At 43.2% G+C, this 12,985-nt stretch overlaps 1 protein-coding gene across 10 annotated transcripts in view; it reads right to left on the bottom strand.

Annotated features, from left to right (window-relative positions):
* The window catches only part of HIP1 (huntingtin interacting protein 1), a 79,909-nt gene that overhangs the window by 19,383 nt on the left and 47,541 nt on the right, over nucleotides 1-12,985 (bottom strand). For all 10 annotated transcript variants that reach the window (XM_034421063.3, XM_034421064.3, XM_087883391.1 and 7 more), the window contains exons 5-9: nucleotides 7,997-8,077; nucleotides 6,146-6,222; nucleotides 5,602-5,663; nucleotides 3,517-3,657; nucleotides 2,765-2,822 (exon numbers count right to left, since the gene is read on the bottom strand). In XM_034421063.3, the coding sequence (XP_034276954.1) occupies nucleotides 2,765-2,822; nucleotides 3,517-3,657; nucleotides 5,602-5,663; nucleotides 6,146-6,222; nucleotides 7,997-8,077 (419 nt within the window). The remainder of the gene's footprint in view (nucleotides 1-2,764; nucleotides 2,823-3,516; nucleotides 3,658-5,601; nucleotides 5,664-6,145; nucleotides 6,223-7,996; nucleotides 8,078-12,985) is intronic.

Below are 12,985 nucleotides of genomic sequence, written 5' to 3'. Positions count from 1 at the left end.
GCTATTGCCAGGAGTCAAAATTGATTTGGTACTACCTCCCCTCGCCATCACTGTGAGGGGAGGGAGGACCCAGGGCAAACAGGAGAATTCTATACCTCTCTGCTGCTTGAAGATATAGTACTAATCCTGCTACAACATCTTTTAAATTAGACTTTGATGTATATTTTATGCTTTTTAATCCTGTGTGTACTCCACCCTCCTTATATTGGGGTATATGTGTCAGTGGTGGGTTTCAAATTTTTTTACTACCGGTTCTGTGGGCGTGGCTTGGTGGGCATGGCAGGGAAAGGATTCTGTAAACTCTCCATTCCCTCCCTACTCCAGGGGAAGGTTATTGCAAAATCCCCATTTCTTCCCGATCAGCTGGGACTTGGGAGGCAGAGAATAGATGGGGGCGGGGCCAGTCAGAATTTTTACTACTTGTTCTCTGAACTACTCAAAATTTCCGCTACTGGTTCTCCAGAACTGGTCAGAACCTGCTGAAACCCACCTCTGATATGTGTACATTTTAATCTTTTTAAAAATAATTTCTTTAAAATTGCTGTTTGTATCCCACTCTCCATATGCTGGTCAATGACCAAAATAAAGATATAACTTCAAGGCACACATTTGTTAATAGAAGATAAAAACTCCTAACTGTTGATTTGATGGCTATAAGGAGCTGAATGAGGAGAAAACAAAAACACAATCAAAATGAGAAGTAGGGTTGATCAGGGGACTTGCTCATCTGGGAATTAGTATGCAGCCTATTTTGACAGGTCTGATTCCTTCTGAAGACAGTTCAAAGGAGATTCCTTAATCAGATAGTGCAGGCCTGTCAAACTGGCAGCCCGCAGGTCGGATTGATCACGCACAAGCCACGCCCACCCCTACTCCGCAACGGCAAAAAAAGTCATGATATGTCACGTGACACAATCGCGTTTGACACCCGTGAGATAGTGCTATGAAAGAGCATATCCACACCATCAGAATTTACACAACCCATTCCCTCACAAGGCAATTTGAAATTAAATGCATAGTCAACATCATCCTCAAATCAGCATCAGCATCAAATTATGCTGAACATTTACCAATGTTTGTGGTACTTGTAAGTTGAATGATGACAGAGAACATAATCCAATGAGTGTTCTTCCTTTTTCCTTCTAGCTGACCAATAGAAGAAAGTAAATAATATTTTTAAATTGGTGTCCTCTCCCTGAATTACCACGTCTTGAAAAATAAAATTCTCCTTACCATATCACACAAAAAGAAATAAGCCTTCCTTTCTATGACCTCTATTTTTTTGCACATATTATTTATTTATTTGGGACATCTGTATGCAACATATCTCACAATTCTATTTATATACATTTTTATGGTCTGCCAAAATAAACCAATAACTCTGAAATTGCTGCAGAGGGAAAGTCAACGTCCTTGTGATTTACAAAGGTGGCAGGACAGCAAGCAGCAATTTTTCATCCAGGTACTTGGCTATGACCAAGACTGCACATCACTCTGCCAATTGGGGGAGGGAAGGTATAAGTATTAGATAATGCATATATGAAAAGAGATTGGAACAGTTTTAGGAACAGGATGCTGAACCTCTATGGGGAAGAGTAGCTTTATGGCAGCTGCTGTACAATGTGTAAGTTGGACTCAGAAGCTAGGAGTAGGGGATAGTGATAGTCCAATGATAGTGTTACCAATAAGAGTGCATAACTGCAGCAGGAGATCCCTGGAAATTTTGTGATTAAAAAACAAAACAAAAAAAAACCCCTGAACTCAATACCACTTTACTCAATAACCAAATATAGATAATATCATGAGTATAAATCAGATCTTGTATGGCTTCAAAACATCAATTTATTAAGGACCGTTGTTAACATCAATGGTTCAAAACATCAGTTTGTTAATACACAAAGATTTGTAGTATCAGAAAGTAGAAAGTAGAAAACTTCAAATCCAGGGGCCAGAGTGTGTGTAACACATTGCACCTTCCGATCAGCTGGGACTTGGGAGGCAGAGAATAGATGGGGGCGGGGCCAGTCAGAATTTTTACTATTGGTTCTCCGAACTACTCAAAATTTCCGCTACCAGTTCTCCAGAACTGGTCCAAACCTGCTGAAACCCACCTCTGATCCCCACATGTTCATGTGATCAACTGACATATTTACAATGATTGCAGTGTCCTGTGGTCATATGGTCACTTTTTGCAACCTTCTGGCAAGAAAAGTCAATGGGGAAATCAGATTCACTTAACTACCGTGTTATTATCTTAGCAACTGCGGTGATTCACTTAACAGCTCTGGCAACAAACAAACAAAATGGGGCAAAACTCATTTAACAACTGTATCCCTTAGTAACAGAAATTTTCAGTTCAATTGTGGTTGTAAATCGAGGAGTACCTGTAATGGATTGCTAGAGAATTCATTATTCTTTATCCAATTTATTCAATTCTTTGGATTGCTAGGGTAGCTGAAGCAAGAGCAGGAATTATCTTGAAATGGAATAATGCTGTGTTTTAGTTCTGATTCTATGTTTAGTTCTACTTTTCACATAATATTTCCCTAAAATTCTCTCATTCTAACACCTTGCATCCTGCAAAGTTGAGAACTGTGTCATATCCAATAATCAGACAGAACATCTGACTATTTATATTCAGTGGGCTGAATATAAACAGCCTATTGAATTTACCATAAATGCATAGTGACCACTTTCCTACAGACATAATTTCTATTCCCTCCTCATCTCAACAAACAACTCCCCCCCTCTCCACACCACTCACTTTTTGAACTGCTCCAGGAAACGGTCTCTGTGGCCTTGGAGTGTATCAGCTGGGAGACCTAGAGAAAAGATATCAAGAAAGAGAGTGAACAGCAGAGTATTTGGATGACTCAGTTAGCCGTATCTGTGTGGACATGCAAACAAGAGAATCAGAGGGGCCAGGTGGCACTGCCCAGCAGCTGTGACCGACACAGAGCAAGACTTGTCCAAGGAACTGAACACTGAAGGGGAAACACACTAGCAGCATGGATTATTTCAATTATCTTGATAGGATGGATAAATTACTAATGTATATATAATGCCTGTCTTTTCAGGTTGCACAATGCCACAACGGATCTTTACATCCTTTGCCTTTAAAACCCTTTCTCTTCAGCTCATTATACCTCATGTTTTAAGACACTCATAAGGATTGAATGAATGATTCCCATCATATTCAATTACATCTTACTTTATCATCTTTCCTCTGCCCTCACTGGAATTTTTTAAAAAGGGAAAGAAACAAATCCAATATGGAAACAATAATACTGTGAGACTGTATTTCTAAAATATGTTTGTGAAACAATTTCAAGATTAAAACAAAACCAAAATATTATGAATTAATATACTATTCCCAGGACATTTTTACTGTATAGTAATACAACCTTGTAGGTGATCAGATGGAGAGTGTCCTGGTCATCCTAATTACAGTAGCTAAAAAGAATGAAAGTGGTGATGGAATTCAGGCCAAAAAAGGATAGATAAGTTTGTACTTACAGGAGTGTAACTTGAACAGCAATTTTACTGTGTAGTCATAGAGGTGGCTGCAGTCTAGAATGACCTGAATCAGAGGGGCCAAGCGGCACTGCCCGGCAGCTGTGACCGACACAGAGCGAGACATGTCCAAGGAACTGAACACTGAAGGGGAACCACACCAGCACCATGGATTATTTCAATTATCTTGACAGGATGGATAAATTCATGTTCTAATCACGGGGAGGAGGGGGGAGGAACCCTCCAGAAATGCCATAATTAACAATATTCTAAAGAGGGCCAGAGAGTAGTCATAACAAAAGTTAACAAAGTTAAATTTGAGGAAAATTGCTCCAAAAAAAGAGAGTAAAAGGTTAAAGGTGAAGTTAAAAACAAGGGAAAAATTGACTTAGGGTGTTGCGGGGAGGAGGGAAAGAGCTAGAGATCTTATGGCTCCTTTACCTCTCTGCAAATGTTAAAGACACTTGTTTTAGCTGTCAAAGCCCTCCAAAGCAAAATACATTGGGTCTCAATTATACACTTGGGGTACACAAACAGGTTAATGGATAGACCCTGGGCCACCCAACCTGCACTCAAACAACTGAATGTACATGACAAGGAAAGCAAGAAATGAGAACACGAATACAAAAAAAAAAAAAATCCCACAAGGGTCTGGAAATTATGCAGCACAAGGAGGGTCCAAGCAATGAGCAGAAAGAGCTTTAAAAATGGCAACCAAGAGCAAGGATTTACTGACACTAAAAACTGAAGAACTGATTTAATTCCTAAACTGTTAAAGACAAGAACTAAGTGACAAGATGTTATTACAACATTTTTCATAGTTCTAAAGAACTATCTACAGTAAAGGTAAAGGTAAAGTTTCCCTCGCACATATGTTCTAGTCATTCCCGACTCTAGGGGGCGGTGCTCATCTCCGTTTCAAAGCCGAAGAGCCAGCACTATCCGAAGACGTCTCCGTGGTCATGTGGCCGGCATGGCTAAATGCCAAAGCTGCATGGAACGTTGTTACCTTCCCACCAAAGGTGGTCCCTATTTTTCTACTTGCATTTTTTTACGTGCTTTCGAACTGCTAGGTTGGCAGAAGCTGGGACAAGTAACGGGAGCTCACCCCATTACGTGGCACTAGGGATTCAAACCTCTGAACTGCTGACCTTTCGATCGACAGGTTCAGTGTTTTAGCCACTGAGTCACCACGTCCCTCCGTCTATAGTACCAGAGAGCAAAAGCCTGTTTCATGAGATTCAGAGTGCTAAGTAATTTGCAGCGACAGTTGTTGCTCAAGAGAAAGACTGAAAGAATGAGGAAAGGGGCAGACATTGGCCACGCATCAGAAGTAGGTAAATTCTATGTCATGAACCAAGATACACAAGGTACCCCTCTTAGTAGCAGGAGGAGACAGAGAACAGGGGAAGGGCCTTTTTCCCAGCCTGAAGCCTACTTGATAGTCTTAAGACGTCTGGAAAGGGCGTATTTACTCCTCTTAGTCTGGACTGGAGTGTATAAAATTATGAAACACTGATGTTACAGTTTTTCCTTCAGTTTAATGGACTTAAAATATTCTTTTTTTTAATGTTAGGCTTATCTGCAGAATAAGCATAGAAGCATCACAAAAATCTGCATCTGAAAAAGGCTTTGAGTTATGTTGAAAAAAGCCAGACAAGATGCCTTATATGCCAAGCTGTATAATCCAACTGCCTGGCCTTAAGAGTATGTGAATTTTATTGTTTAGGTTACATTTAAACCAATGAGCAAAAACATAATATTTTTTTCATATTAGTCATAACCCCCACAATGTCCCTAAACTTCTCCAGATACCTCAGAATTAATCATCTTCTTGTGGATGCTGGGAATTGGAGTTCATATGTCACATAACTAGTTTCCTAACCTCAGTTTTCTCTATCATCAACTAAATTGCTTGTTTGTCTACACTGGAACAGAAGAAAAGTTTAGGATAACTTCTTATGAGCCATAATCCCCATTAGAGAGATAAAAATGAGTGTGTGTCAGAACTTACAAAGAGTGAACAAACAATTTCTGGAAAGTATCTTGCTATAATATTTAAAATGGTTGTCCTCTGTAAAACGTTACCTGTCTGAAATAGGTTGAGTTCACATTCCAAATAGTCAAACATTTCCACAGTGAGCTGGAAACTAAAATGGAAAGAAGAGACTGAATAGAGACTTCTATAAAGTAAAATGAAGTTCAACTTGGCAGAATCACTTTGTAGCTTTGTTGTCCAAGAGAGTAAACTAACAATATTCTACATAGCAATCCAACAATATTGAGAAGGAAAATTCTGGAAGAGCCCAGAGCAATGGTGGGTTTCTACCGGTTCGCCCCAGTTCAGACGAACTGGTAGTGGTGGCGGTGGGAAGTTCCGCCCACCCATCCGGACGTCATCATGGATGCTCTGTGCATGCGCAGAAGCGCAGCAAGCAAAGCAAGCGTGCGCATGTGCGCGCTCACAGTTCCGAACCGGTAGCAAAGGTAAGTAGAACCCACTACTGGCCCACAGGTGCTGCATACAACCTGATTTTTAATCTTTCTGGTTTACCTGAGAAAGAACCCCACAAACTAATTGTGCATCCTTAAATCCACAACTGCTCCATAATTCGCACCAAGTAGCACTTACAAGTTATTCACATCATTCTCGCCCGTCTCATCAAGTTGTCTGTCTGACATCTGGAGGTTTCCAGGGAATCTGGGATTCTACACAAAAGGAAACAAAGATTAAGAACAGTACTAAGGATCTGGATCAAGGCAGGTCTGGATAATATGCTCCTGCCAGATACTGTTCTCAGAGTCATCTGAGTTTCAGTGCCCAAAAAGCAAAGAGGATAATTGGGATGAGAGTAACTCTGCCTGGCAATTTAATCACTGTGGATAGTATAAGGCAGAGGTCTTCAAACTTGGCAGCTTTAAGACTTGTGGACTTCAACTCCTAGGATTCTCCAGCCAGCTATGCTTGTGGAGTTGAAGTCCACAAGTCTTAAAGCTGCCAAGTTTGGGGACCCCTGGTATAAGGCTTTATATATAGAAGAAGCATACATATCTCCTTCCCTCACTCTACTCTTAAATTGAAGTGAGTGCATCTTTGAATCTCATTTTGGAATGCAGAGGAGACAAAAAAGCATATTTCTTAATGATAGGGAATCATAAACAGCAACTCCAAAAGAAACAAGAGAACGGTAACAACGAAGACTTGCCTACAATGCGGGCTTTAAGGAAACACAATCTCAAAAGAATTAAATAATCCAGGCAGCTGGATATGTTGGTGCTTTGCCAGAGATTCAAAAGCAGTAATTCATTACTGTTTTTCTATTCACAGGCATCCTCCAACCACAAGAGGGAATTACCTCCTCTCACACATACATGTAAGCTGCACTTTGCTAGCCTATGAAACTGCTTATAAACCAGAGGCCTGCCTTCATGAAGACGCTCATATAATCCAAGCTTCCTATTCCAACTAGCCACATTCCATTCTATAAATACCTGCTGCCATCTCCACTCCCAAGTGTGATACAGCCTTGAGTCAAATGGGATGGCCTGGAACTAATCATAATATAAACTACAATGCAAGTTAAGAAGTGGAGTAAAGCCTATAAAATAACATTAAGAGGGCTATATACCAATGATAAGAGACAGATAATGTGTGTGTGGGGGGGAGAGGGGGAATCCACCTACATCGTTATGCATAACTCATATGTGCTTTATTTACAAGTGAATAGACATACAAACATATGGATGTATCACAGTCCTCTTTAACCTCCTATAATCAACCATTCTGACCCTAAATTCACATACCTGGAGTCACAAAATTTACAGATCAGAGAATCTGAAATGGCTGATCCATATCTTCCTCTAAAATATATAGGGGAAATATATTTGGCTGTATTAATCATGAGAATAGGCAATACTACGGTGAGAAATTTGGGGGAAAGTTTCTTTCTCTGGCAAAGAAGAAATCCTGCTCAAGCAGGCAGAGATATTGATTAGACAATTCTGATATTAAAATGCTAGCAAAACCAGCCTGTATCAGATCCTGGAGTATACTGTAAAAATAGCAATCAGATTAAAAAACAACATTTAAAATATAGCAGACCATTCTCTCTTAGCCTAGCACTTTATCTATGGGATCAATAAATTAGTACTGTACTACAAATCTTCAGGGCAGTCAAAAAGAGTACCGATCCTTCAATAAAAGCAACCAGGACTACAAATTACACAGACATACTCCACAATATTCTATTTTCTTCAAAATGAATGATACGCATAAAGCCTATGATATACTCTTAAAAACTCTGGAATCTTATTTATAAATTAGTTTAACTCTACGGTTTTCATCAGGGAAGTTGCTCCTACTTCTAACCTAGTTTGGACACTAGTTCAGGCTACTGTTCATCCCATGGTCTCTACAGCTATCCAAAGTGCTTTGCAGAGAAAAAGAAACTGGTAAGTGCAGAAGCAATAAAGAAAAACTTACTTTTGTGTGGAATTCCATCTTGGTTCTCAGCAATTTGAGGTAGATGCTACATAACTGTCCATAACCCTCACTCAAATGGCCCTAAGGAAAAAAAATAAAGTAACAAGGCTGGAGTAATCTCTTAATACAGGAGTCCCCAAGACCCCAACCCCTGGCCCCATTATTGGGCCATGAGCTATTCACTGAAACGGTGGGCAAGCACGTGTGCATCCCCAATTGTACAAGCAGCAGGTGAACGCATATGCTCCACTTACACGAGTGGTGGGTTCACATGCCTGCTACTCGTGCAAATGGAGCAGCGTGCGCTTGTGTGCCACTCGTGCAGAACAATCCCCTCTCCCCACCCCCACCCCCCACTGATCCGCAAAACTGGAAAGGTTGGAGAACTGTGTCTTAATAGCTTTACTTGCACAATGTTTTAAACTGGGGAGAATGTAGTTCATAGCTCTTTGTGTAAAAATGTATCATAACCACCTTGACCATTATTTCAGGACACATATATTAAATGTATATTTTACTTTTTCTTCTCTTATCCACACTTGAATGGCATCATTGACAGTGACCAGACAGAATGTCCAGAAGTGTGTTGAACAGAGCAACTGCGAAATGGTGTCTCTGTCAGAAGACTGAGTCAAGAACTGGGCCCAACGGTCACAAGAGGGGGCGTGGCCCAAAAAGTTACGACTCAGTCTCAGGGCAGATTGCACTGTATCAAACCCACTTCTGGACCATTCCGCAGTCCATTGGGAGAATGTATATTTTACTTTTTCTTCTCTTATCCACACTGGTATGGCATCATTGACAGTGTCTGTCACTGATCTCCACATATGTTGTGCTGATTAGGCCATATCCACATCTACCAAAGCACTCTATTTTAATAGGGATTTATCAGCCAGGTAGAAATAGTTTTTTAAGAACCTTACAAAGTGCCAGCATTTTTGGGCAAACTCAGAAGCAAGGGTCTATTGCTGCCATCAATGGGTCAATTTCCTCAGCATTTATACTTTCCCCCTTTTCAGAGGAAAAAGATACACATATTCTCCACTTAGCTACTTTTCACCCATCAAATTCTTGTGCAAACAGCTGTTAAAACTACAACAGTAATTTTAAAATAAAGCTATACATTTTTTATTCTCCATATAGTATCCTATTTAGTTATAAAAATAAAAACCTGTGAAATGGGGCGTTGGTCCTACCTGAGACGCACCTTCTCGTTGGGTGGAGACAGCAGCCAGGATGGGGTGTGCTCGTCTGTTCAGGTTGATAGACTGAGCCTGTCAAAGTTGCTAAGTCCCGCCCTTGTTACTGGGCAGACCCAGCTTTTGGCGAAGACAAGAAGACAGGTTCGGCGTGTGGGAGGCCAAAAAAGATAACAGATAGAGAAACAGAGACCAGACTGGCAATGGGAGGGCCTGGATGCTGTCTCCACCCAACGAGAAGGTGCGTCTCTGGTAGGACCAATGCCCCTTCTCCATTGTGGGTGGAGATAGCAGCCAGGACAGGACATACCAAAGATCACTGTCCTTACAGCTGGGGGGGACCAGACTGGTCCGAAGAACCCTCCCCTGAAACAACCCGTTGCAACACCCTACGACCAAAGGCGGCATCTGCCGAAGCAAACTTGTCCAGTTTATAGTGCTGAATGAAGGGAGACAGAGAAGTCCACGTCGCCGCCCTGCAGATCTCGAGCAAGGAGGCCTGCGTAGCCCAAGCCGCTGAACTCGCAGCGCTGCGGGTAGAATGCACAGTCAGTCGAGGAGGCCTCGGGAGAGAACACAGTTCGTAGGCCGTGGCTATCATCTGGCGAATCCAACGTCCAATAGTGGTGGAGGACACCTTGCAACCTAGAGATACCGGCAGGAAGGAAATAAAAAGGGATTCCGTTTTGGGGAAGTCAGCGGTCCGTTTAATATAAATCCGTAGCGCCCTCCGGACGTCCAAAGAATGCCAGCGTCGTTCGAGCCAGTGAGTTGGGCGAGGGCAAAAGTTGGGCAGGATAAATTCCTGCATGCGGTGAAAGGTGGAATTGACCTTGGGGACAAAGGTAGGGTCCAATCAAAGCACCACGCGATCCGCGTGGAACACACATAGGTCATCCCGAACGGAGAGGGCAGCAACCTCGTGATACGTGATAGCCACCAAAAAGGCAACTTTGCATGTTAACAGCCGCAGGCTAGCTGTCTACAAGGGCTCGTACGGTTCACCTGTAAGAGAATTGAGTACGATTGACAGGTCCCATGTTGGGTACCTGTGTAGAACCGGAGGTCGTAGGTTGGTAGTGCCCCGCAGGAAGCAACGAATCAAGGGATGCTGGCCAAGGAGGACAATGATCTGAAGGTAAGTATCGATGAGATTGCCGCCACCTGTCTCCGCAATGTATTAGGAGAAAGACCCTTGGAGAGACCCTCTTGAAAGAAAACCAGTATATTGATAACAGAGGCCCGAAGGGGGAAGCTGAGGCTGCAATGGAAAGGGTATCCTCCTGAGCGATGGCTGCCTGATTAGCAGAGATGTCAGATCGTACTGAGGCCGCCGCGCTGGCAGAGAGACGTTGTGAAACCAATGACTGTTGAACCGCTGCCATTATCATTTGTTGTATTTGGGTTGGTGAGAGAAAGATTTGTTGAGCTATCGAACCCAAACCCTCTGGAGGAGGGACTGAAGCCGTCTCAGGGGAATCTGTCAACGAGACTGGAGCCGGAGAAGGGGCTGACGGCAAGTTCGGAGCTGGAGCCGCTTCCGGGCCACACAAAGCTGTAGGCTGGATAAGTATAGGACAATCGTGTAGGGATACCTGGTCAGGTAGAGCCCGAGAATCAGGTGCCGCAGCCGTTCGGGAAGAGGCAGTGACAGCCTCTTGCGCTGAAGCTTACAGACAGCTCGCCTTAGCACAGAGTTTAGTGAGCACTCTATCACGACGGGCTTTGGTCCAGGAAGGCGCGGAAAGGGATGACTTATGATGAGACCGAGAGGACACTGAAGTTATAGGTCTGGAGGAAGGCGCAAGATCCTGGTCCCTCCTGGCGGGAGATGCTCCGGTTTTTTGGTGATGGGGGCTCCCCGAACGCCCCGCTTTCCGGCCATGTTTTGATTTGTGAGACGCCTTGGGCATTTTGCAATTAGGATTGATAAACGGTGAATAAACCCAAAAGGGAGCTTGCAGTTGCAGGCCCAAACAATAAACGATGCCCAGGCAGTTATAAGCCCTTATATGGCACAGGCCAAAGCCTGGAGGCCTAAAGTCAGCGGCGACAAAAAGGGCAGGTGGAATGTACCGCCAAAGAAATTTACGTGGATGGCACAGGCCACAGCCTGGAGGCCCAGAGGCAGAGGCGACGGTAGATATAATGCAATAATGCAGTCCACTGGAGCAGTTCCCAAGCCAAGCTCGTTAATGGGGGAGCGTGCAAAGCTCCACAATAATGTATCCGCCTCCCTAGGTCGCCGAATGAAACCCGTAAATGGGGGAGCGTGGAAAGCTTCACAAGAAAAAACTGCTCGCCTTGGTGGATAGCCGGATATGCTGTGAGTGGGAGCGCGAAGCTCCACTAAAGCTTCCTCAAACTCAGAGGCGACATGCCTGTACCATAGGCACAAAGAAACGCACAAGGAAGGGGAGCGCGAAGCTCCACCAAAGGCTTCTAAAACCAAATTTGCCACTCTGAGGACGTTGGTGCAAAATGCAACGCCAGGCAGGCAGCGCGAAGCGCTGACAGGGCCGACTTGCGGCAAAATAATCTTCGTGCCAAAAGCCGTTAGCGGCGCGTGAATCCCCGATGCAGCGGACCTAGCCCTTGTGGTCAGGCGCACAAACAGCCACAGCTGGGGGCACGGAGCTCCACAAGCCGGCACGAAGGGAAAAAAAACCCTGACACAAAAAATAGGGGCTTTGTAAGGCAGCGATGAGAGAAAAGGAGCTGTGAGGAAAAATCGCAAGCAATTGACAAAAAAAAAAATGGCGGCTCGGAGATTTGACAGGGAGCGCGAAAGCTCCACAGGCTGCCTGAGGAAGGAGACGTCGTGAAAAAGCCGTTTTCAATGCTCCTACAGGAACGCGATACCACACAATCCCAACAAAACTAAGTCCCAGGCAGGAATAAGGAACGGGGCAAGAGGAAGGGAAAACAACCCCCTTCCCCAGAAATGGACAAGCCTGTTACTGGGGAACCAAACTCACAGTTCACTAATAAAATCGTAATCCAAAACACAGTCCAAATAACAGTCCGAAGTCAAAACCAGCAATCACAATAAGAATTGCAAGGTAGCTGTGAAGAATAGCCAAAAAAAAAGCCAGTGGATCAGTCCCACACACCTGTCTAGGCTGACAGACTGAGCCAAAAGCTGGGTCTGCCCAGTAACAAGGGCGGGACTTAGCAACTTCGACAGGCTCAGTCTATCAACCTGAACAGAAGAGCACACCCCATCCTGGCTGCTGTCTCCACCCACAATGGAGATAGTGCTGCAACTAATATCCAGAAGGCAATTATCACTTGTAATGTTTGACAAAAGTCTACATGCTAACTTGGCAAACACAGACCTCGAAATACCTGCTAAGAGCAGGGATAGGAAGAGAGGTTTTGAATACTAGTTTGTGCATCTTTCCAAGAAGAACTTTGATTTCATTTTTACTAGTTTACTAGTTTAATAATAAACTAATCCGTTTGTTTCTAAATGTAAAAAAAATAAATAACAAAATTTATTCACTCCTAAAATTTCAGTGTCCCTTAAAGGAAAAAACACATACTCTTATGTGTAGTCCCTTCTTTCACCTGAGTTATCATTTCTTCAGAGCTACTAAATACTCAAGAAAAAGATAAGCAGACCAGTAAAGCTAGGAAACTATTAGCAGCTAGTATATGCAATGTAAATACTGCTTCCCATTCAGTATGGATTCAACAAAAAAGACAGCAAAAGAAACACACCAAGAAATGCCATATCTTCTATCCGCTTCCATCCTCAACGTGGCCAAAGTTTGCCACATTTGTCTAA

This window comes from Pantherophis guttatus, chromosome 1, assembly GCF_059756535.1.
Source record: "Pantherophis guttatus breed Tessera chromosome 1, ASM5975653v1, whole genome shotgun sequence".
Taxonomy (NCBI): domain Eukaryota; kingdom Metazoa; phylum Chordata; class Lepidosauria; order Squamata; family Colubridae; genus Pantherophis; species Pantherophis guttatus.
The sequence above is the reverse complement of the archived record's forward strand: the minus strand, read 5'-3'. Positions and strand labels throughout refer to the sequence as shown.